General features: G+C 46.8%; 1 protein-coding gene across 1 annotated transcript in view; it reads left to right on the top strand.

Moving 5' to 3' along the window:
- Positions 1-1,307: 1,307 nt before the first annotated feature.
- Fads2 (fatty acid desaturase 2) overlaps positions 1,308-25,994 on the top strand; it is a 51,410-nt gene continuing 26,723 nt past the window's right edge. Inside the window, exons 1-4 of the mRNA XM_045134422.1 lie at positions 1,308-1,628; positions 12,813-12,923; positions 15,916-16,113; positions 16,221-16,322. Of these exons, the coding sequence (XP_044990357.1) occupies positions 1,422-1,628; positions 12,813-12,923; positions 15,916-16,113; positions 16,221-16,322 (618 nt within the window). The 5' untranslated portion in view covers positions 1,308-1,421. The remainder of the gene's footprint in view (positions 1,629-12,812; positions 12,924-15,915; positions 16,114-16,220; positions 16,323-25,994) is intronic.

Here is a 25,994-nt window from a genome sequence, read left to right as displayed (position 1 = left end):
GCAGGGGTTTAACGAATAGGGCATGCTAACACTCAGGGACCATACATCCCAGTGACATGAGGGTCCTTTAACTCTGATTCCCAAGCCTTGCACCAAGCTTCGTTCATCCTGTTTTCCGGACCACTTTTCCAAGGCTCTGGGCCAGCCCTTTCTCTCAAGGTACTGATTCTAAACAGCTCTATTCAGGATTTACTGCGCCCCCATGCCTAGAAAATCTGTCTCTTCGGTACGCTGATCTGTATTTCCTGAGTCTGCACTTCTGCCAAATCGATTGTGGCTTTTTTTTTTTTTTAAAAATTACTTCCATGTTTCCCAGCCAGGCAGTGAGCTTCCTGAGCCCAAGGCAAGGACATCGTCCTGTTCATCTTGGTATCCTCCCCTACTGCCCACCCCTGCTCCTATGGCGCCTAGCACAAGGAAGAAAACAGAGGTTCTGCAATTCTTTTCCAAGATTGCCTGATTAAATGATTCCGAGAGAGCCCCATTGGCCAGACACCAGCTCCTTTCTCTGGGGAGGCTGCAGGAGGGCGCCAGACAATGTGGATCGTGCAGATTCTGTCGATACTGGAGTGTCGGTTCCAGCGGCCGAGAAAGGGTCGGAACCTAGGCTAACCATCGCTGGAGTGACTCGGGTCGGCGCTGAGGCCAGGCGCGGTCTGCCTTGGAGTCTCAGCCTTTGTGAGGCATCAGGTGCAAATCCCCCGAGCGCCGGGCGTGCGCGCACGCGACTTGGAGCGCGCAAAGCCGGGCCACCTCCCTTACTCGCCTGCCCAGCTCCAGCTCCTTTGGGATCTACTTGGGCTCCCCCAGCTGTAGCCAGGGGAGGAAGGAGGTCCGACACGTAGCGGGCCTCACAGCGGGCTTGACTCCACGCGGGCGGGCGGAGTGGGGGTGGGGTGCCGGGGGCCCGCCGCTCCAGCCCGCTGGCCTTCGAAAGATCCTCCTGGGCCAATGGCAGGCGGGGCGACGAGCCCTGATTGGTGCAGGCGCTCTGCTGATCACTGTGGAAACCCGGGTGGCGGGGAACTCGGGAGGATGCGGAGCCCCGAGCGGGGGGAGTCGGAGGGGCGGGGAGAGGAGGTGGCTTTGAGGTCCTAAGCTACCCTGGACTTTTTTTTTTTTTCCCCCTTTCTGGAGGCAAAAGTCCAAATCAAGCGGGCTGAGGGTGGGGCGGAGGAAGAGGACCGCTGGGGGGCACTTGAAAGCCCGGGCTACTAGGGAGGGAAGGCTGGGATACTTGCGAGCGAGGGAAGGCTAGGAGGAGCGAAGGCGAGGGGAGGAGACGGGGTGGGAGGAGGAGTAGAAGACAAAAGCCCAAAGCTAGGAGGGCACCGGCTGCACTCTCCGGCTAGGAGGGCCCCGTCGGTTCCGCGAGGCACCGGGAGGCCGCCGCGCACGAGGCATCCCAGTGGGCAGGGAGCATGGGGAAAGGGGGGAACCAGGGCGAGGGGGCCTCGGAGCTGGAGGTGCAGATGCCCACCTTCAGTTGGGAGGAGATTCAGAAGCACAACCAGCGCACCGATCAGTGGCTCGTCATCGACCGCAAGATTTACAACGTCACCAAATGGTCAAAGCGGCACCCGGGGGGCCAACGGGTCATCGCGCACTACTCGGGAGAAGATGCTACGGTAAGTGGGGCGGGGGGGAGGGAGCGCTGTAAGTCACCCTTTACTGTTGCAGACATTGTCAGGAGTCCCTGGGCGCCAAAAAGATCTCTGGCTTTGAATGGAGCTCGGGACGTCCAGGAGGGGAAGAAAGTGTATCTAGCAGGCTCATGCACCGCTGCAATCTTCCTCCTCTGGGCCAGCTGGGCGGACTTGAGCCGGGATTCGAATTTTGGGTCCTAAGTGTTATCGCCTAGGTGGGGGTCCGGTCCGTGGCCGACCGTGCCGGGTGCACGTCCCTTGCGCGCGGGTTCAGCGGGAGCGGGGGACTCTCCCCAGGGGGCGCTCGGGCTGTGGAGCTTTGGCGCCCCCGGCACGGAAGATGGCCACCCTTGGGCGCCGCGGAGAGCAGCTGGAGAGCGGGCAGCCCTGTGTGGGGGACTCGGCGCGCGTCCTGCACTCTCCTGCCAGACTTGGGGGCGGAGGAGAAAACGGGTTCCTGGCGGGCACTCGCTCCTGCCTGGAACTGAAAAGGGCTACAATGGCTGCCCGGGAGAGACTGCCTGGTAGCTCAGGTTCCCACGCTCCCAAGGATTATCCGGACGCCTCTAAGTGTTGGCCTTCTGGGAAAGCCGGGTGAGGAATTAGTGAAAGAAGAATGGGCTGGGTTTTGCAAAGCCTGGGTCCAGAGGGGCCCTGGAGTGCGAATTTAGCAGCACCAGACTGGCTTGGCAACAGGTCCATCTGCTTCTGAGGTTACTCTCGGACACTCAACTCAATGGCCCTCTGTTTTTAAATCCTGCCAGGACCGTTTTTCCTTCATCTTGCACTCCCTGAAGTACTGGTCGGTTCCTGGAGGTTATGGGGAGCTGGGACCTCTCTGGAGGCAGGTTATCCCTCCCACACGAGTGTGCAGCTCAGCAATTGTACAATACTGTACCCCCTATCGGGACCCACACCTCAGTCCGCTGATATCTTTACATTAAGGACTGCGTGGTCAGATGGGTGATAGGGAGAACAGAGTCAAGGAGAGAAGAAATGGGCCTGTCTTGGTGGCAGTGAGCTGAAAGAAGAGGAAAAGTCCTGGGATAGAGAACTTGGGATAGGTGATCTAGGAGAGGCTGGAAAGGGATAAACTTCATGGAACTCATCCTATCAGGAGGTCCAGGATGCTGACCTTTTGGGGTCTTTAAAAAATATATTTTTTAATTTATTTGAAAGAGAAAGAATGGAGGGAGACAGAGATCGTGCACACACTCCAGGGCCTCTTGCTGGTGGGAATTAGCTTAGATGTATGCACCACTTTGTACATCTGGATTTACGTGGGTAGTCGAACTCAGGCCAATAAACTTTGTAAGCAAGAGCCTTTAGCCACTGAGCCATCTCTTCAGCCCCTGCTTGGGGTCTTTTGGCTAGTCCTAATTCTTCACTAGCCCATCTCTTTGTATCTATCTGAGACCAGCCGAGGCAGGCATAATCTAAGGTCATCAGTAGGATGGGAACTTTGGGAAGTAGGGCATAATCTTACTCAAGATAGAGGAGAGAAGCTGGGCGTGGTGGCTCACACCTTTAATCCCTGCACTCGGGAGGCAGAAGTAGAATCACTATGGGTTCAAGGCCACCCTGAGACTACATAGTGAATTCCAAGTCAGCCTGAGCTAGAGAGGGATCCCACCTCGAAAAACAAAAAACAAAAAAAAGAGGAGAGAGCTGGTCCTTCATATTTCATATTGCCTGAAGCTCTTCACCTCAGCCTGTTTTCATCTGTTTGTAGACCTTGCTTAAGCCCAGGAAACAGGTGATGCTGATCAGAATTTAGTTTGGTGTAAACTTTCCACAGACAATGAGGGTGTTAGCTCTCAATTTAGACCTAACCACAGTCCAGCAAGAACCTTGATTTAAGGTAATTTTCAGGAAAAGACCTGGCTCCTGGTTGGGATGTGTACACTCTTTAATAAGATTGGGCCTGTGCATTACTCCATAGGTAAATTGTAGAAGGTTTCTGCTCCATCCAGGCTCTAAGCAAAACATTTCCTAGAAGGAAAAGGCAGCTATGATAGATTTGGGTTGGTTATTCATATTGTCAAATAAGTATGTTTTAAGTGGACATTCAGTCTGGCAATAGTCTTGAACTTTATAAACTGATATATCACACTTATTTCTTTCTTGCTTTGGATGTTCTCAGTGTTTTCCTGACCCACTGTCCTCCAGACATTCATGCTCAGACCTAACCTGGCAGAGAACCTGGGTGGCTTTCTCACTTGCTGGAAGCCCAACATTCTCATTTCTGATCTTGCCTCAGTGTTTTCTGCGTAACCACCATTGATTGAAAACCTAGTATGTGGGATCTTAGGTGTCCCTTTACAGGAAAGGGAAAATGAGAGCCAGCGTGGGCTGCAAACAGCCTGAAATTGAAGAAAGAAGATGTGATCACTGGGCTTGCTCCCTTTCCTGTGTGTGAGATACACCTGCATTTCTTCCCACGAAACATGTGCCACAAAGCACGTCATAGCTGGAAGCCCAGAATGTGCAATGGACTCTTGTAAGACAACAAGAGTGCGAATTATGGAACAGCCAGAATGTGAAGTGTGAAGAGAGAAATGGTAACGAGGGACCAGTAAAGCTGAGCTAGCTCATTTATGTGGCACCATATGAAAGCAGTCCCTGTCCTCAAAGCCCACTGACTTCCCAACTATGGGTTTAGTACTGTCTGGAGCCAGCTGGGAAGGGGCCCTGGGCAGCATGATGACCCGGAAAGGGAATTTCAAGAAAGGCAGGAATAGCTGTCCAGATCGTTGAGCAAGTGGCTTTGTCCCTTAGGGCATCATCAGCTTCTTCCTGATGGCTTGGGGACAGTGACAGGATGTGTGGACTAAGCTAGGTTTGGGGAGAGACTGGTCGTCATATAAAGGTTGAGTTTCCACAGAGGATCTAGAAGAAGAGGCCAGAAGTCAGAGAAACCAGTTAGGGACAATCCAGGGCATCAGTAACAAATTGTTCTCTCTCTAAAGAACTAGAGGCCTCAGATGTTGTCATACTTTTCCCTCAGAAGGATGGGGAAAGTGTCACTTGGTCCTTCTGCAGAAGCTAGAATTTAGTTTTATCTGTAGAAGTCACTGAGGGCTGAGGAGGACTAATGGATAAAGTGCTTGCCATGCAGACTTGAGCACCCGAGTTTCTATTCCTAGACTCCATGTAAAAGCTGGAAATAGGCCGGGTGTGGTGGCTCATGCTTTTAATCTCAGCACCCGGGAGGCAGAGGTAGGAGGATCGCCGTGAGTTCGAGGCCACCCTGAGATTACAGAGTGAATTCCAGGTCAGCCTGAGCGAGGGTGAGACCCTACCTCGAAAACCAAAAACCAAAAAAAAAAAAAAAAAAAAAAAAGCTGGAAATTGTGGCAGACCGCTGTAATCCCAGCGTACCTGTGTTGAGATGCAAGGCAGAGGTGGGAGAATTTCCAGAAGCTCTCAGACCAGCTAGCCTGGTGAACTGGAGTAGTGAACCGTAAAAGACTCTCCCAAGTGAGGTGGAAGTCAAGGACCAACACCCAAAAGTGGTCCTCTAGCCATACCCACACCATGGCACCCATGCACCTGCACACACACATGGACCCACATATACACACACAAACACACACACCAAAAAAGTGTCATTTAGGGGACCACAGTGACATGTGCCTGGAATCCCACTTACTCAGAAAGCCCAGGAGTTTGAGGACAGCTTGGGTAAAAGCAGGGAGACTCTGTCTATAGAAACAAATAAGTAAATAAAAGACTAAATTTTGCAGTTCATAAAGACCGTTCATATGTTATTTCATTTAATCCTCAGGTCAGCCCCGTGTTAGGAGGCTCAAGATACTTGCTCAGGCAGTGCTCAGCCCGGAGCCCAGGGGCTGCTGGTATCATTCCTTCATGCTCCAGGCTCACCTACCTCTTGCCCTCCTCTCCTCCCTTCCTCTTCCCATTTCTTTGATCCTTTCTCACTGGACCCCCCTAGAGTTTCTCTTGTCTTTGCTTTGCTGTGGACACAAAGAGCTGTGTCCCCGTGCTTCAAGGCCGTGTCTGCACTTTCCTAGCAGTCCTTCCAACGCAAAATATTCCCCGCTTGGGACTTCTCATCCTCAGAAACAGCTCATCAAACATTCATCAAGTGTCTCCATGGCTCTGAGAAGGGCTCTAAGTGGGACCTTGTACAAAGATGAATAATTCAGGCAGAGGCCTGTGTTTCCCTGTCTCATTCTCTCTAGCTAGGCTTTGGAACTGGACCACCTTTAGACACTGGGCCAGATGTGCAAAGCTGTATAAGTATATCCCGGTGCCGTCAGAACCCAGGGCTGCCATCAGGTGCTCAGTGTAGGGGCAAGAGCTGTGAGTTCTGCCCGGAGAAGACAGGGATGGTGTGTTCCGGGAATTCAGCTTGGCATGACCACTAGATGATGGCAGCAGCCAGGAACTGGCAAAGAACAGTTAAGTGTAGTGCTTAGGAATCTAGGCTGCTGCCCCTCCCTCTTGCAGTCTGACCCTGTGGGGGCCCATTCAGATCTGCTTCCCCACCTGTTTGCACGTTCTCTTTCCCCGATCTCTGGCCTGTTTCCTGGAAAGGCACTGGTTTTGGCTTCTTTCCCTGTCAGCCGAGCAAAGAGCCTGTCTCCAGTTTTTGTTCCAAAATCATCTTTGGATTGGCCTCATCTTTCCTTGCACCATGGCCCGCTCTGTAACTGCCCACCATTGCTGTAACTGAGCAGTCATGGAGCACCTCCTGCAAGTGTATGAGGCATATGCATGGTCCTCTGAAGGGGGGCACACGATTCTCGAGGAAGAGGAAGATCATTTTGAGGGAGGTCTTTGTATATTACTAGTGACGTCAGCACATGTAGCTCAGGTTCTGCCCAGCTCATTCTTGGGGTGTGACCATGGACAAGGGGTCACTAACCCTAGCCTCCTTTCTCATCTCTAAAACAGGACATTGAAAGGCTAGGATGTGACTCCGTGGTTCAGCATTTGCCTAGCATGTACAAGGCCCTGGGTTGCATCTCCAGCACTGCACAAACAAACCCCAACAACAAAACAGGGCCTATGTATCCCCTGGAGTCAGGTAGATAGTAGTAACTTATGATACAGGCCATTTATGTGGCATAGTGGCTAGCCTACGCAATTTCAGCCTGTGACAGGTAGACCAACTCCCAAGGTGTGAGTGCCTGAGACAGTGAAGATTCCCATGTTCTGAAAGAATGGTCCAGCTTGTTTAAACAGTAGAGTAGGAAGGAGCCTACAGGTGGTTGCTCACTCGCCAGACTACCCATATTTCTAAGGGTGGAAAAGATAGCCAGTTACTCCAAAAAATGCATCTAAATCCTAGGACTTGGGAGGCAGAGGTAGGAGGATTGCCTGAGTTCGAGGTCTCCCTGAGACTACATAGTGAATTCCATGTCAGCTTGAGCTAGAGTGAGACGCTACCTCAAAAAAGCCACACACACAAAAAAAGCATCCATTGGCTGGAGAGAGGGCTCAGCGTTTAAAGGTGCTTGCTCAAAAATGCATCCTAGAGCCAAGCGTGGTGGCGCACGCCTTTAATTCCAGCACTTGGGAGGCAGAGGTAGGAGGCTTGCCGTGAGTTCGAGTCTACCCTGAGACTACATAGTGAATTCCAGGTTGGCCTGGACTAGAGTGAAACCCTACCTCAAAAAAAAAAAACTTAAAATGCATTCAAAAGAGAAACAAGTGAATAAATAAAAAGAGGAAAAGATAATATCCCTGAAAAAGCGTAGGGCTGGAGTGGACTACTTTAGAAAGGTGGCAGGGAAAAGCCTCCTGCAGGTGACATTGAGGCAAGTCCCACACAGATCCAGCACCTGTATGGGAAGAAACTTAACGCGTTCAAGGGCCTATTCCAGAAACTGCAACATGGGCCCGAACAATAGCCAGCCCTACAGAGCACTCATTTTTCTGAAATGGCATGAAGCATGTGAGAACGAGGAGTCATCCTCCCCCACAACCTAATCCAAACTCTGTCCCCTGAGCTCAAAGGCTCAGTTCAGGGGCTTTGAGGATGAACACAAGGATATATAATAATGTAACAACAATGTAGCTTTGAGACCCCTCCCTCCTCGCCTGGCTCTTGGCTATTCCCTTCCTCTGGCCTCCCTGGAGGTGGGACTGCAGCCAAGGTCAGAGACAGGGATCTCTGTCAAGTCAGGGGTTTCATTTAGGGTTGAGGCATGCCCTGGCTGAAGGGGTGCCACCAGCAAGCAGGCAGAACTGAGGTGAAAGTACTTTCCAACTGTTACTTTCCCTTTCAACTATGCACGTGGAGGGGAGTCAGTATCAGACAGCACAGTTGTTCCTCGGGACACTGCCTTTCTAAGGTCTTCCTCTGCGCTTCTCCAAGGCTGTTGTCTGACCAGCGGGGACCCAAACCTGACCCGGCCTCTGGCACCAGTTGCTGGCCCTTTCTGAGTGCCTTGCTCTCATTTGGCAGAGGAGCCCAAGCCTGGAGCTGGTCAGCCCTAGGCTGGGCCTCCTCACTGCCTGTCCTGGGCCCCTGGAACAGCGGCTCTCCCTTCTCTGAACAGACTCTTGACCTTGAACTGACCCGTTGATTTGATCTACTCCTTTCCACTCAGCTAGGGGGACACAGGTTTAAAAAAAAAAAAAAAGCAAACACCCTGCTCATTTTCCCTTTATAAAATGTTACTTCCAAAGTCCATTTTAGATGCAAATAGACCAAAGACCTAGGGCACAGTGAGGAAGAGACAGGGGACATTCCCAGCCTTGGTCTTTTATTTATTTATTTATTTGGTTTTTCGAGTTAGGGTCTCACTGTAGCCAAGGCTGACATGGAATTCACTATGTAGTCTCAGGGTGGCCTTGAACGCATAGCAGTCCTCTTACCTCTGCCTCCCAAGTGCTGGGATTAAAGGTGTTCGCACCACCACACCTGGCTATTCAGTTTGTTTTTAAAATTTTTACTTACTTATTTGCAAGCAGAAAGAGAGGGAATGGATATGGGTGCACCAGGGCCTCTTGCTACTGCAAACAAACTCCAGACACATGTGACACTTTGTGCATCTCGTTTTATGTGGGTACTGAGGAGTCAAATCTGGGTTGTCAGACTTTACAGGCAAGTGCCTTAACTGCTGAGCAATCTCTCCAGCCTTTGATATTTATTTATTTATTTGGGTTTTCGAGGTAGGGTTTCACGCTAGTTCAGGCTGACCTGGAATTCACTATGTAGTCTCAGGGTGGCCTCAAACTTAGGGCAATCCTATTGCCTCCCAAATGCTAGGAGTAAAGACATGTGCCACCACCATGCCTGGCTCAATTTTTTTTTTATTTTTCATTTTTATTCCAATTAAAAAAATATTTTCTTTGTTTACTTATTTGAGAAAGAGAAGTGTGTGTGTGCCACTTTGTACATCTGACTTTATGTGAGTATTGGGGAATCAAACATAGGCTAACACCATTAACCACTGAGCCCTGTTTTTTTATTTTATTTTTTTTTAATTTTTTTGTTATTTTATTTATTTTAGAGTGACAGACAGAGAGAAAGAGGCAGAGATAGAGAGAATGGGTGCGCCAGGGCCTCCAGCCTCTGCAAACGAACTCCAGACGTGTGCGCCACCTTGTGCATCTGGCTAACGTGGGTCCTGGGGAATTGAGCCTCAAACCGGGGTCCTTAGGCTTCACAGGCAAGCGCTTAACCACTAAGCCATCTCTCCAGCCCCCCTGTTTTTTTTTTTATATTTTAAATTTTTTTCTTGTTTTTAATTTATTTTTATTTTTATTTATTTGAGAATGACAGAGAGAGAGAGGGAGAGGGAAAGAGGAAGAGGCAGAGAGAAAGGGCACGCCAGGGCCTCTAGCCACTGCAAATGAACTTCAGACGCATGCGCCCCCTTGTGCATCTGGCTAATGTGGGTCCTGGGGCTATGAGCCTGGAAATGGGGTCCTTCGCCTTCACCATGCTGGGCTGTTTTTGTTTTTATTTATTTATTATTGACAAGTTCCATAATTGTAAACAATATTTCATGGTAATTCCCTTCCTCCCCCCACTTTCCCATTTGAAACTCTACACTCCATCTTATCCTCTCCCCCTTCTTAATCAGTCTCTATTTTTTTATTTTCTAAAATTTTTTTATTTGCAAGCAGATAGAGATGGAGACAGATAGAGAATGAGCATGCCAGGGCCTCCAGCCACTGCAAACGAACTCCAGACTTATGCACCCCCTTGTGCATCTTGCTTACGTGGGTCCTAGGGAATTAAACCTGGGTCCTTTGGCTTCGTAGGCAAATGCCTTAACTGCTAGGTTATCTCTCCAGCCCTCAATCAGTCTCTCTTTTATTTTGAGGTCATGAGCTTTTCCCCCTGATATAATGGTCTTGTGTAGGTAGTGTCAGGCACTGTGAAGTCATGGATATCCAGGCCATTTTGTGTCTGGAGGAGCACGTTGTAAGGAGTCCTATCCTTCCTTTGGCTCTTACATTCTTTCTGCCACCTCTTCTGCAATGGACCTTGAGCCTTGGAAGGTGTGATAGAGATATTTCAGTGTTGAGCACTCCTCTGTCACTTCTCAACATCATAGTGCCTTTTGAGTCATCCCAAGGTCACTGCCATCTGAAAGAGAAGCTAGAAGCTTCTCTAACCAAAAGTGAGAGTAATATATATATATATATTTTTTAATTTTAAGTGTAATTAATTAATTTTTTTTTTAGGTAGGGTCTTGCTCCAGTCCAGGCTGACCTGGAATTCACTATGTATTCTCAGGGTGGCCTTGAACTCATGGTGAGCCTCTACTTCTGCCTCCTGAGTTCTGGGATCAAAGGTGTGTGCCACCATAGTCAGCTTTTTAAGTTTATTTATTTATTTTTTTTGAGGTATGATCTCACTCTAGCTCAGGCTGACCTTGGATTCACTATGTAGTCTCAGGGTGGCCTCGAGCTCACGGCGATCCTCCTCCCTCTGCCACAGAAGGTGGAAACAGCAATGAGCGAGGGAGCCAAGCCCTGGAACAAAGCTGATGGTAACACCCATAAGCCCACTCCCAATGCCCCCCCGCCCCCGCAAGGCTCCAGCTCCCAAGATGCCTCCAGCTGGGGACCCAGAAGTTAGAGCGCATGCGTTTATGGGAAGACACCCAATTCAAACCACCACACACGAGTACTGGGAAATCAAATCTGAACCTGCAGGCGCAAGTAAATGCTTCTAATAGCTGAGCCATCTTCCCAGTCCTTTAGTTTCTTTTATCTAGTCTGTCCTCCCCACACCCACGTCCTCCCTGCCCCACTGTGTTGATTCTTTGGTTTCTCATAACACCATATGGTTTGTTCCCTAGTCCTGCAAGGACTCAATTTGTTTTTGTTTTGAAGCAGGGTCTCACTGTAGCCCCGGCTGTTACTAAACCTTACTACGATCATCCTACCTCTGTCTCCTTAGTGCTGGGATTACTGGCATGAGCTACCATGCCCAGCCAGTGTCTCAATTTGAATAAATGGTTTTAGGCAAAGTTAACATTGTGTAGCTGGGGTATCCTGTTACACCCCCTTGGAATACCCGGTGACAACTCTTTATCTTCTCTATTTTTCTTTTATTCCTTTTATGGGGGGGTTATTTAAGTTTGTTTCAAGACTGATCTCACTCTAGCCCAGGCTGAGCTGGAACACTTTAGCCCCAGGCTGCTGCAGAATTTGCAGTCAGCCTCCAGAGTGATGGGATTGAAGGCCTGCACCACTGAGCTAGACAACAGCTCATCTCTAGTGGAGATGCTTTATGGGTTTTTAAAATTTCATTTATTTATTTATTTTGATTTTTCCAGGTAGGGTCTCACACTGGCATTGATCTCATGGCAATCCTCCTTCCTGTGCCTCCCAAGTGCTGGAATTGAGGGTGTGCACCATCATGCCGGGCTATATTTATTTATTTTTAATGCTTGTATATGCATATGCATGTTTGTGTGTGCATGTTCCAAGTGTATGTGTTTGCTTATGTGTGGAGGTCAGAGGACAACCTTGGTGTTCTCCCTGGGAAAACTGTCCTTTTTATTATGATTATTTTTATTTCTTTATTTACTTATTTTGAGATAGGGTCTCATTCTAGCCCAGGCTGACCTGGAACTCACTCTGTAGTCTCAGGCTGGCCTTGAACTCACATCGATCCTCCTACTTCTTTCTCCCTGAGTGCTAGGATTAAAGGTGTGTGTCACAATGCCTAGCTGTCCATCATTTTTTGTGACTAGATCTCTCACTGGTCTGGAGCTCACCAATTAGGCTACATTGGCTGGCCAGTAAACCAGGGGTCTTCTTGTCTCTGCCTCCTCAGCTGAGATAACACCTGCACACCACCATACCCAGCATTTAAAAAAACAAAAATTTGTTTGAGAGGGACAGACACAGAGAAAGAGGCAGAGAGAGAGAGAGGGAGAGAGAGAGAGCCTGCCAGGGCTTCTAGCCACAGAGAGAGAGAGAGGGAGAGAGCCCACCAGGGCTTCTAGCCACTGCAAATGAACTCCAGACGCGTGTGCCCCCTTGTTCATCTGGCTAATGTGGGTTCTGGGGGATCGAGCCTTGAACTGGATTCCTTAGGTTGCACAGGCAAATGCTTAACTGTTGAGCCATCTCTCCAGCACCCCCCCCCCCCACATTTTTTTACAAGGGTACTGGGGACCAAATTCAAGTCCTTGTGCTTGTGAGGCAAGCACTGTATTGACTCAGCCATCTCTTCAGCTCTGAGACATCTTTTATGATACAATTCATACAACGTACTTAGTATGTGTAGAAAAATATGGACGAAAAATGCTAAAATATTAATGATGGACTTTCTGGGTGACAATTACTTTTCTGTACATTTTCTTTTTTAAAAACACTATTTATTTTCATGTGTATGTGGGGGTGGTACGCACTAGAGTCTTGTGTACCTCGTGCGTCTCCTCAGAGAAACATCTATCTTCAAACCCTTCTCCAGCTCAGCAGGCCCTGGGGTCAGCACAGAGGCCCAGGCTGGCTATGACTTGCTGTGGGAATTGGGCACTGAGGGACGTGCCCTGGGGCTGAGCCTGGAGAGAGCATTTGGGGCTGGATGATGCAGGGTTCCACTTGGCGTCTGAGCAGAGTGCAGGGTTACTTCTGGTACTCACTGACCTCCTTGTGGTTTTGGGCGGGGGGATCCGGCAAAGATTAGGGCTCAGCCTCACCACCTGCCCCTCTTCTCACCAGGATGCCTTCCGGGCCTTCCATCCTGACCTTGACTTTGTGCGTAAGTTCTTGAAGCCTTTGCTGATTGGTGAGCTGGCCCCTGAGGAGCCCAGTCTGGACCGCGGCAAGAGCGTGAGTGCGGCTTTAGTTCTGCGGGGGGTGGGATGCGGCTGGAGTCAGACTCCCAGGCCAGGACCTCCCTGCCGATGCTGGGCAGGGGAGGCTTGGGGCCGTCCAGAAGGAAAGACCCTGAGCACTTAGGGTCACGGAGGACCCGAGCCGCCACTAGGAGCCAGGACTTGTCACCAGCCAGTGGCATCCCCTTTCTCCCATCTGTGTCCTTTTCCTCCTCTCTCCCTTTTCTCGAAAAAAGGTAAAAATAATTTGGCCTTCTCCATGACTATCCAGGGAAAAGAACAAAACTAATAAAACAATATCAGGTCATGATAAAGATGGCTGCTTTGGAATGAGTGGTCACTCAGAGAAACACTGATCCATCACTTGTTAACCATCTGGATTCGAGACCCTGCTGGGTGCTGGGCTTCAAAGATAACAGTGAACGTAATGCCCAGGGGTTCGCTGGCTGTATGGTTCCACAGTGACACTGGCACACACACTAGACCTCACATGAAAGTGGACATAGTGGCACACGTCTGGAACCCCAGCTCTTGAGGGGTGGTGGCAGGAGCAGCAGAAGCTTAGGGTCATCCTCAGTTATATGGTTTCAGGCCAGCCTGGTCTACAAAAGAGACTGTCTCAGGAAAAAAAAAAAAAAGGAAGAAAGGAAGGAAGGGAAGGGAAGGAAAGGGCAGGGGTACTGGGGTGATGGCTTAGTATGCAAAGTCCTTGCCATGCGAGCATGAGGACCTCAGTGTAGATCTCAGGCACCCACATAAAAGCTGGGTGTGGTGATGTGTGTCTGTGATCCCGGCACTAGGAAGCTGGAGACAGGGATCCTTAAGGTCTGCTGGCTATAGCAATCTAGCAAAATTGGTACAGTGGGGAGCTACTGAAGACGACATCTGATGTTCACCTCTGCCTCACATGCATATACATGTGTACCCACACATATTTGAACACGCAAACACATGCATTCCTACTGCACACACATACAAACATAAAAAGTAATAAATCAATAAAAGGAAACTAAAAAGCAAACTACTCATGCCTCGAAGAAAAAACAAAGCTAGGTCATGGTGGCTCACGCTTGTAATCCTGGCACTTGCAGGGCTGAGGTAGGAAGATCTCGGTCAGCCTGGACTACAAAGTGAGTTCCAAGTCACCCTAGTCTACAGTGAGACCCTGCCATAAACAAATCAAACAACCCCCCCCCCAAAAAAAAACCCAGCCCCTTTCCCCATCCCCGAACGTATTATGAAGCTGTGCATGACAGCATGCTTCTGAGTTTTTGTAACCCCTGAGGGTTCCTTCGCTCTTCTCAAATCCCTTCAATCCTACTTTCCCTCTGCAGTCAGCTTTCTCTGGGAGTCTGGGCGTCTCCTGGTCCTGAGCAGGGCAGATGGCTCCTGAGCCTGCTGACTTGGCCCCTTGTAGGGTAAGGTGGCAGAGGTCTGCAGAGGCGCGTCATGATCCCAGGACCAACATTCCCATCATAGGCATGCGTGATTGGCCTTGGTGCCAGTAGAAAGGCTGGGCTGATTGATGGCTTCTGCCTGTCCTATGCACTCCATCTGCTGTCCAGGGCAGAGCTGTCCCTGGGAAACAGGACCTGGTCCACGTTAGTTCTACCTCTGCTCTCTGCCGGGGTTGAACTCATTCCTTAACTTAAACCTGGGGGCAAGCAAGCAAGGCGCAAGGTCTTTCCTGGCCCCCCCCCCCTTTTTTTTTTTGGTTTTTCAAGGTAGGATTTCACTGTAGCTCAAGCTGACCTGGAATTCACTATGCAGTCCCAGGCTGGCCTCAAACTCACAGAGATCCTCCTATCTCTGTCTCCTGAGTGCTGGGATTAAAGGCGTGTGCCACCATGCCCTCAGAGAGGCAGTGTTAGGAGATGGGAAATGCAAGCTTTTTTTTTTTTAAACCGTAAGGCCATGGTCCCGTGGTGCTCGGACACTCACAGCGTTGTGCTTCCGCCCCTTCTATCCAGCTCTAAGCCTTTCTCTGGTTTTTGTTGTTTTGTTTTGTTTTTCCAGGTAGGGTCTCACTCTAGCCCAGGCTGACCTGGAATTCACTTGGTAGTCTCAGGGTGGCTGGGATTAAAGGCGTGTGCTACCATGCCTGACTTAATATTTTATTTATTTGAGAGAGAAAGAGGCAGATAGATTGAGAGAGAATCAGTGCACCAGGGCCTGTAGCCACTGAAAACTCCAGACATATCGCCACCTTGTACATCTGGCTTATGTGGGTTTTGGGGAATTGAACCTGGGTCCTTAGGCTTCACAGACAAGCATCCTAACCACTAAGCCATCTCTCTAGCACACCCCCCACCCTTGGCTCCCCACACTTTTTTTTTTGAGGTAGAGTCTCACTCTGGTCCAGGCTGACCTGCAATTAACTATGTAGTTTCAGGGTGGCCTCGAACTCTCAGCAATTCTACCACTGCCTCCTGACTGCTGGGATTAAAGGCATGCACTACCATGCCTGCCTGGTTTTCCCATTTTTACAACCAAATCATATTCTACGGCTTAGCCCTTCATCCATCCTTGTATTTGGGTTGTTTCTGTCTTTTTCCTATTGTGAATAATGCTGTTGAGAATATTGCTGTACAAGATAATGAGCTTTTGAGATTATTTTTTGTTTGTTTGTTTGAGGTAGGGTCCCACTTTCACCCAGGCTGACCTGGAATTTCCTCAGTAGTCTCAGGGTGGCCTCAAACTTACAGCGATCCTCCTACCTCTGCCTCCCGGTTGCTGGGATTGAAGGCATGCACCATCACACCCACTTGAGTCTGATCCACTAACTGCCACTTATCCAGCGGCAGACAAGTAGTCCCCCTTCAGTGTGCCCCCCACAGGTCAGGTGCATGGTAATGGGAGCTGTGGGGGTGCATGGGGCTGGGCTCATGCAGGATCAAAGGTGCTGGGTGGCCCCTTCATCACAGCTGCAGCGTATACTGTGCTTGAGGTTCAGGGTCTGGTGGCTGACTCTTCTCCTTGCTTAACAGTCTCAGATCACTGAGGACTTCCGGGCCCTGAAGAAGACAGCTGAGGACATGAATCTGTTTAAAACCAACCATCTGTTCTTCTTCCTCCTCTTGGGCCACATCATCGTCATGGAGAGCATTGCGTGGTTTATTGTTTATTACTTCGGCAATGGCTGGATTCCCACCCTCATCACCGCCTTCGTCCTTGCTACCTCTCAGGTGAGACCCGTCACTTGAACACGCCCCCACCACCCATCACCCATCAGATTCCTGGTACTGTCTGCTAGTGCTATGTTCTGAAGACAGCTTTGGTCCTCTCTCCCCAGGCGCAAGCTGGATGGCTACAACATGACTATGGCCACCTTTCTGTCTACAAGAAATCCAAGTGGAACCATGTTGTCCATAAGTTCGTCATTGGCCACTTAAAGGTAAATGTCACAATCCTAGGAGACCATTCTACTGGATGAGTGGTTCGTGCAGCACCATGTCACTTGCTGTGACACCAGGATCACTCTTGGGTCAGTGTTCCAGAGCTACAGGATAACACGGCCTCCCTGTGAGCAGCGCCTTCCACTGTGGGCTGTGCCACAGGGTTTCTGTGTCCCTGACTCCCTGAGATCTGTCCTTCCACCAAGTCAGATCTGTAAAACTACAATGTTTTAACTATAATCACAAAAACTCCCTTGTCTAGTGGCTCAAATGATTGTATAATTTGTTGGTCCTTGACTGTAGACTCACCTAAGAAATTCTTTTCAGTTTGGGGCCAGTAACTGAACAGGCTGTTAATTAATCAGTTTGTTTCCTCTTTGCTGGGAGCTGTTCTAGGCACCTTATTCCTCTGTTTTGTTCTTGGGTATCAGGAAGGGCAAACCAAGATTTGGAAGAGCAATTATCCTTAGTCTCTGTTTCTGGTATACTCATTTAGTCCTTTTCTATATACTAGCTATCCTTTTTTTTTTTTAATTATTTATTTTTATTGACAACTTCTGTAGAAAATAACCCATGGCAATTCCCTCCCACTTTCTCCTGTGAAACTCCATTCTCCACCATATCCCCTCCTGCTCTCAATCAGTCTCCATTATTTTGATGTCACCATCTTTTCCTCCTATTATGATGATCTTGTGTAGGTAGTGTCAGGCACTGTGAGGTCATTTGTGTCTAGAGGAGCATGTTGTAAAGAGTCCTCCCTTTCCTTTGACCCTTAAATTCTTTCTGCCACCTCTTCCACAATGAACCTTGAGCCTTGGAAGGTGTGATAGAGATATTTCAGTGTTGAGGACTCCTGTCACTTCTCAGCACCATGGTGCCTTCTGAGACATCCCAAGCTCACTGCCATCTGAAGAAAAGCTTCTCTAACCAAAAGTGAGAGTAGCATTAATATATGGATATGAACGTTAAGAGAAGTGCTTACTGGGCAGTTTGGTGAGCATAGTATATACATTTAGCTAGACACCAGCAGATGTTACACCCCTAAGGCTCATGGCTACCCCTGCTGTAGGTTTTCAGTATCAGGGATATATTCCCTCACATAGAGCAGGCCTACAGTCCAATTAGAGAGCAGTTGTTTCCCCCATAACAGATGTGCCACTGTTGCACCCATTGGCTCATTTGGCCTGGCTGGCCAAATTTAAGGCTTGCAGTGTCCACTGTTGAGTATCTCCACTGGTAATTTTTCTCTCTCCCATTGAATTGCATGCAACACAGCCTTTTATAGCTTTCTGTTAGCTGGTCTACATGGAGGAGGTTTTCAGCTCAGCTCAGTAGGATTTCTCAGTGACCTTGGAGCCCAAGTATGTGGAGTCTTCAGCAATAGGGTCTTACCATCTATTCCTGCTGGGAAACCAAGTGCCTCATCAATAGCCTGTAATGTTTGAGGGTTTCCGGGACCTTCCTGGTCAACAAGTCACAGGAAAGTACCTCATCCCTGGCACTGAAAATTTTCTAGTAACAATCTATGGCTTCAGACTGTTCCATTGTCCAAAGAAGTAGGTTTCCATATGACTTAGTTATATCCTCTTAGATTTTGATTAGCCCTCCCTCCACCTTTCCTTTACTCAATCTCTTCCCACTTAGGCCTTTTCACCCCCATTAATCTGTTCTTCTACTTATATATATAATACCATCCGACTAAGTCCCCCTTCCCTCCCTTTCTATTCCCTTTATATCCCCTTTCTAGCTTACTGGCCTCTGCTACTGAGTTTTATTCCTACTCACAAAGAAGTCCAATCATTGGTAGCTAGGATCTACATATGAGGAGAACATGTGACGTTTGGCCTTCTGGGCCTAGGTTACCTCACTAAATATAATCCTTTCCAGATCCATCCATTTTCCTGAAAATTTCATAATTTCATTTTTCTTTAATGCTGAGTAAAACTCCATTGTGTAAATGTGCCACATCTTCATTATCCACTAATCAGTTGAGGGACATCTAGGCTGGTTCCATTTCCCAGCTATTGTGGATTGAGCAGCAGTAAACATGGTTGAGCACGTATCTCTAAGGTAGTGAGATGAGTCCTTAGGATATATGCTTAGGAGTGGAATAGCTGGGTCATATGGTAGATCTATTTTTAGATGTCTCAGGAACCTCCACACTGATTTCCACAATGGCTGGACCAGTTTACATTTGCATCAACAGTATAGAAGGGTTCCTCATTTTTCGCATCCTTGCCAGAATTTATTATCAATTGTTTTCATGATGGTAGCCACTCTGAGAGGAGTGAGGTAGAATCTCAACATAGATTTAATGTGCATTTCCCTGATGACTAGGGATGTAGAACATTTTTTTAGATGTTTATATATGCCATCTGTATTTCTTCTTTTGAGAACTCGATTTAGTTCCACAGCCCATTTTTTTAATTGGGTTGTTTGATTTCTTATTTAATTTTTTGAGTTCTTTATATATCCTGGATATTAATCGTCTGTCAGATGTATAGCTGGCGAGGATTTTTTCCCCATTCTGTAGGTTGCCTCTGCTCTATTCAACTGTCCTTTGCCATACAAAAGTTTTGTAATTTTATGAGGTCCCAGTGGTTAATCTGTAGTTTTATTGCCTGAGCAATTGGGGTTATATTGAGAAAGTCTTTGCCAAGTCCAATATGTTGAAGGCTTTCCCCTACTTTTTCCTCTAGCAGTTTCAGAGTTTCAGCTCTGATATTAAGGTCTTTGATCCATTTCAACTTAATTCCATGCACAAGGCATGGAGAGAGATAAGAATCTAGTTTCATCCTTCTACAGATACACATCCAGTTTTCCCAGCACCATTTGCTGAAGAGGCTGTCTTTTCTCAAATGAGTATTTTTGACATTTTTGTCGAAGATCAGGTAGCTATAGCTATCCAGGCTTACATCTGGGTCCTCTATATCTGTTTGTGTACAAGTACCATGCTGTTTTTGTTACTATGGCTCTGTAATATAGGTTAAAATCAGGTATGGTGATACCACCAGCCTTATTTTTGTTGCTCACAATTGTTAGATATTAGAGGTTTTTTGTGCTTCCAAATGAATTTTTGAGTTGTTTTTTCTATTCCCATGAAGAATGCTATTGAAGTTTTTTTGGGGGGTAGGGAGGGCTGAAGTAGGGTCTCACTATAGTCCAGGCTGACCTGGAATTCACTATGTAGTCTCAGGGTGAACTCGAACTCAAAGCAATCCTCCTACTTCTGTCTCCCCAGTGCTGGGACATGCTTGTGCCACCATGCCCAGCACCAGTGGAATTTTGATGGGGATTGCAGTAATTGTGTAGATTGCTTTCAGTAAGATTGCCATTTTCATAATACTGATTCTTCTGATCCAAGAACAAGTGATGTCTTTCTATTTCCTAGTATCTTCTGCAATTTCTTGCTTGACTGTTTTAAAGTTTTCACTTTAGAAATCCTTCTTTTCCTTGGTTAGGTTTTTCCAAGGTATTTTATTTTATTTTATTTTTGATGTACTTGTGAACGGGAGTGTTTCTCTGATTTCATCCTCTGTGTGTTTGTTGTTAGAATATAGGAAGGCTACTGATTTCTGTGTGTTTATTTTGTATCTGCTCTTATAGTTTGCTGGTAGTGTCTTTAGGGTTCTTTATATATAGAATCATGTCATTTGCAAATAATGATAACTTGATCTCTTCCTTTCCAATTTGTATCCCTTTTATGTGTGTCTCTTGCTTTGTTGCTATGGCTAAGACTTCCAGGACTATATTAAATAAAAGTGGGGCCAGTGGACACCCTTGTTCTGTTCCTGATTTTAGTGGAAAAGCTTCCAAATTTTTCTCCATTTATTATTATGATGGCTGTAAGTTTGTCACAAATAGTCTTTATTATGTTGAGATATGTTCCTTCTATTCCTAGTCTCTGTTGAACTTTTATAAAGAAGGGATGTTGGATTTTGTCGAGTGCTTTTTTTGTATCTAATGAAATGATATGTGATTTTTGTCCTTCAGTCTACTTATATAATGTATTACATTTATCGATTTGCATATGTTGAAACATCCCTGCATTTTTGGGATAAAGCCTACTTGGTCAGGGTGAATGCTATTTCTGATATATTCTTGTATTCTATTTGCCAATAGTCTGTTGAGAATTTTTGCATCTATATTCATGAGAGCGATTGGTCTGCAATTTCCTTTTTTTGTTCTGTCTTTGTCTGGTTTTGGTATCAGGGTGATGCTGGCTTGTAGAAGGAGTTTGGTAGGATTCCTCCCTTTCCTTTTTATGGTAAAGCTTGAGAAGTATTGGGGTTAGTTCTTCTATGAAGGTCTGGTAAAATTGATCAGTGAATCTATCTGGGCCTGGACTTTTTTAGTTGGGAGATTATTGATAACTGCTTGGCTCTCCATACTTGTCTCTAAGTGGTTAATCTCATCTTGATTTAGTTTTGGCAGGTCACATAAATCAAAGATATCATCCATTTCTTTCAGATTTACAAACTTATTGGAGTGTGTGTTCTTATAGTATGTCCCTATGATTTTTTGCATTTCTCTGGTATGTTATGATGGTGCCTTTTTGATCTCTAATTTTATTAATTTGTGTATCTTCTCTTGTAAATTTGCTAAGTATTTCTCAATGTTGTTTATCCTTTCAAAGAACCAACTCATTGTTTCAATGATTCTTTGGATTGTCTTTTTGGTTTCTATTTCATTAATTTCTGCCCCAATCTTTAATATTTCTTCCCACTCCCATACTGATTTTCTGTCTTTTTCCTAGACCTTAAGGTGAAGCATTAAGTTGTTTCCTTGTGACCTTTCTAATTTCTTTTCTTTTTGGTTTTTCAAGGTAGGGTTTCACTCTAGCTCAGGCTGACTTGGAATTTACTATGTAGTCTCAGGGTGGTCCTCTAGCCATACCCACCATATACTCATGAATATAGATGGCACCCATGCACCTGCACACACACATGGACCCACATATACACACACAAACACACACACCAAAAAAGTGTCATTTAGGGGACCACAGTGACATGTGCCTGGAATCCCACTTACTCAGAAAGCCCAGGAGTTTGAGGACAGCTTGGGTAAAAACAGGGAGACCACTTAGGTTCTTAATATAGGTCCTTAACGCTGTAAATTTCCCTCTTTGGACTGCTTTCATTGTGTTCCAAAGGTTTGATGAGAGTGGGGTGTTGAAGTCCCCCACTACGACTGTGTTTGGTGTTATCTTTGACCTTAGTTCTAATTGCATTTGCTTGATGAAATTGAGAGCCTAATGTAAGGTGAATATATGATTAGGATTGTAATGTCCTCTTGGAGTGTTCCTTTAATCAGTATAAAGTGTCCTTTCTTTTTTTTTTTTTTAAACTATTTTAACTATTTATTTATTGGAAAGAGAGAATGGGTGTGCCACTGCAAATGAACTCTAAACACATGTGCCACCTTGTTCATCTGAATTTATGTGGGTACTGGGGAATCGAACCTGGGTCCTTAGGCTTCACAGGCAAGTGTTTTAACCTCTAAGCCATCTCTCCAGCCCTAAAGTGTCCTTTCTTATCTTTCCTAACTAATGTTGGACTTAATTCTGCCCTGTCAGATATTAGGATAGCAACCCCTGCTTGATTTTTAGGCCCATTTCCTTGAAACTGTTTTCCAATATTCACTCTAAGGTAGTGTCCATCCTTTGTAGAAAGGTGAGTTTCTTGGCAACAAATTGAAGGATCCTGCTTTTAACCTATGTCTGTTGCTTGGGGCATTGAGGCTATTGATATTAAGAGACATTATTGAAAGGTGTGAATTTACTTTTGCCATTTTTTTTGTAGTTCTTCCAATTTTACCTTTGCTCTTTTGTATTAACTAATATTTGAGTATGGTTTGTTTTTTCCAGGTTCCTTATTATATGTGTGTTTTTCCTTTACCTCAGCCTGGAGGATCCTTTCAAGTATTTTCTGTAGAGCTGGTTTTGTTACATATCTTCAGGGTAGGAGCTTATGGTGCTAGGCATTGTTCTTAAGACTCAAAAAGACCGCAAAAGTGACCCTAGGTATTGGGTTTGCCTGCTAAGAGAGTATTCTAGTACTCTGGGTGAATAAAAACACAGGCAACTTCTAAAATTTAACTAAACAATATAAACATTCAATGAAAACCAGCACAGAATGTTTATGCAAGAGTAAGTATTACTATGACAACTAGATCCTCTAACAAAGTCACAGTCCCTTAATGTGTGTTGCCCCACACCCTTAATCCTGTCAACTGGGAGGCTGAGATTTCTGGTCTGTAAAGCGCTCCAAGGTTAGCTTGTGACTGAGTGAGGCCCTTCCCCAACAAACGGCAGAGGAGGAGACAAAGGCTCTGTAAGTCAGGAAGCAACAAATGACAAGCCCAATATATAGCTTATTTAAGAATGGCAAATCCAGGGCTGGGGAGATGGCTTAGTGTTTAAACACTTGCCTGTGAAGCCTGAGGACCCGGTTCAAGGCTCAATTACCCAGGTCCTATGTAAGCCAGATGTACAAGGGGGTGCATGCGTCTGGAGTTTGTTTGCAGTGGCTGGAGGCCCTGGTGCGCTCATTCTCTATCTGCCTCTTTTTCTCTCTGTCTGTCGCTCTCAAATAAATAAATAAAAATGAACAACAACAAAAAAAAATAGAATGACAAATCCAGCCATTCATCAGATTTAACATATTTACTCTGACATGGAAGGTGCGATTAGCACTTCCAATGCAAGCCTATATACCAGGCTTTTTTGGCGTGAAGGTACACACACCATTGATTTAGTCTAGCATTTGGGAGGCAAAGGTAGGAGGATCACAGTGAGTTCAAGACCACCGTAAGACTACATAGTGAATTCCAGCTCAGCCTGGGCTAGAGTGAGACCCTACCTCGAAAAACTAAAACAAAAGAAATTAAACTACTCCGTGCATATCACTCTCTGTGTGTGTGTGTGTGTGTGTGTGTGTGTGTGTGTGTGTGTGTGTGTGCATGTGCGTGCATGTGCATGCGTGCATGTGAGGACTAGAGGTCCATTTGGGGTGTCTTCTTCAGTTCTTGTCTACCCTTTATTGTTTTTTGAGGTAGGGTTTCCTTCTAGCCCAGGCTAATCTGGAATTCACTATGGAGTCTCAGGGTGGGCTCAAACTCATTGTGATCCTCCTACCTCTGCCTCTTGAATGCTGGGATTAAAAACTGCATCACCACACCTGGCATTACCTTGTTTCTTTCTCTCTTTCTTTCTTTCTTTCTTTCTTTCTTTCTTTCTTTCTTTCTTTCTTTCTTTCTTTCTTTCTTTCTTTTTAATTTGAGAGCGACAGACACAGAGAGAAAGACAGATAGAGGGAGAGAGAGAGAATGGGCATGCCAGGGCTTCCAACCACTGCAAACGAACTCCAGACGCGTGCGCCCCCTTGTGCACCTGGCTAATGTGGGACCTGGGGAACCGAGCCTCGAACCAGGGTCCTTAGGCTTCACAGGCAAGCGCTTAACCACTAAGCCATCTCTCCAGCCCTACCTTGTTTCTTAAGACAGGAGCTCACAGATTTGGTTAAACTAGCTGGCCAGTCAACCCTAGGAGTTTGTTTCCTCAGTGCAGGGTTGGAGGCATGTGCCACCATGCCTAGCTTTTGCATGGGTGTTAGGGATCCAGACTCCTCCTCAGGCTTGCACAGCAAGCTCTTGACCACTGAGCTATCTCTCCAGCCCAATGAGATTTGTATTGTGTGACAAAATATCTGATGTAAACAACTTAAGCAAGGGAGGATTTATTTTGGCTCGCAGTTTCAGAGGTAGTAGTCCATAGTCCTTGGCTCTGTGGATTCTGGGCTTATAGTGAAGCAGGTTATGGAGCATGTGGCACATGGCAGACAGGAAGGAGATCAAGAGAGGCAGAGGCAGGAGGGTCGCTGTGAGTTCAAGGCCATCCTGAGACTACAGAGTGAATTTCAGGTCAGCCTGGGCTGCAATGAGACACTACCTCAAAATACAAAAGAGAGGAAGGGGCCAAGGGCCAGGTATAACCAAGGCATGCCCCTAACTTCCTCCAGCCAAGCATCACCACCTAAAGTTTCTACTACTTTAAAATATTTTATTATTCATTTATTTATTTGACAGAAAGAGAGAGAATGGACCCACCAGGGCAGTTTCTACCATTTTAAATAATGCCACCACTGAGTAGTCCACACATCAGCCTTTAGCAGACATTTCATATTGAAACTAACACCAGCTTTCTCTGAAACAGACCCTACTGTCCTCCACAGGCGTCTCATCCCAATAGCATCTAGCTGTTCCCTGTGAAAAGCTAGGTCCTTAAGACCGCCCACTTCCTGACCTTGGGGGCGATGAGCCCTGGGTTCTAATTGAGCCTCTCCACTTTGCAGCCATGGCTCCACTGTGCCCTTGGCTTGCCAGCTGGGCACTGGGTTGAGAGTGGGCCAGCACTGAGCTGCTCAGCAGTTCCCAGCAAGCAGTTCGCCTGGCCCTGCGCCTGCAAGGGCTGAGAATCTGGACTCTTTCCAGAACCTCAGGGCAGACAGAGGCTGTTCACAGCAGAGCATTTGATTCATTTTACACTATCTTTGGTATAAAACCCTCTTCAATAATGGAAAGTAACTTTCTATTCTCCACCTACATTCTCCTCATGCCCTTAACGAAGATGATCTTCCTTGTTTCCAGATTCTGGGCAAGGACTGGAGGCCTTGCCTGCTCCACAGCCTTGAACCCTTGAACTGTCCTGATGGACACTCGTGCTTTGCGCCAGATGGACAGGGGCAGGACAGAGGACTGGTCTCCATGTAGAGCATTTGCTTATGGAATTGGAATTTGGGGCTGGGGTTGTAGCTCAGTTCGCAGAGTGTTTGCCTAATGTGCACATGGCCCTGTATTCAACCCCCAGCACCCCACGAGCCCAGTGTGGTGGTGTATGCACTTTGTAGGTAGGGATCAAGAGAACCAGATGTTCAAGGCCATCCTTGGCTTCCTAACAAATTTGAGGCAAACCCGGGCTACACAAGATCCTATCCAAGCAAAATGACAAGAAGAAATTGTTAAACTTTTATTTCATTAAAAAAAATGTGTTTTTTTTTTTTTTTTTTTTTTCCAGCAGGGCATGGTGGCACACGCCTTTAATCCCAGCACTTGGGTGGCTGAGATAGGAGGATCACCATGAGTGCAAAGCTACCCTGAGACTACATAGTGAATTTCAGGTCAGCCTAGGCTACAAGGAGACCCCACCTAAAAAATAAAAAAGAGGGTTGGAGAAATAGGTTAGTGGATAAGGCCTTTGCCTGCGAAGCCAAAAGAGCCATGTTTGATCCCCCAGGACTCACGTAAGCCAGATGCACAAGGTAGTGCGTTTAGAGTTTGTTTGCAGTGGCTAGAGGGCCCCCTCTCTCTGCTGCTTTCTCTTTCTCTCAAATAAATAAATAAAAATACAATATTAACAATTTTAATATATAATTTTTTTATTTGAGAGAGAGAGAGATACAGAAACAGGCAGGTAGAGAGAGCGAATGGGCATGTCAGGGCCTCCAGCTACTGCAAACGAACTCCAAATGTGTGTACTCTCTTGTGCATCTGGCTTATGTGGATCCTGGGGAGTTGAACCTGGGTCCTTTGACTTTGCAGGCAAGAACCTTAACTGCTAAGCCATCTCTCCAGCCTCCAAAATATCAAAAATTTTGAGGGGAGGGCTGGAG

The sequence above is a fragment of the Jaculus jaculus genome, chromosome 1 (genome assembly GCF_020740685.1).
Source record: "Jaculus jaculus isolate mJacJac1 chromosome 1, mJacJac1.mat.Y.cur, whole genome shotgun sequence".
NCBI classification, from domain to species: Eukaryota; Metazoa; Chordata; class Mammalia; order Rodentia; family Dipodidae; genus Jaculus; species Jaculus jaculus.
Note: the sequence above shows the minus strand (reverse complement) of the source record. Positions and strands in the feature narration are given on the sequence as shown.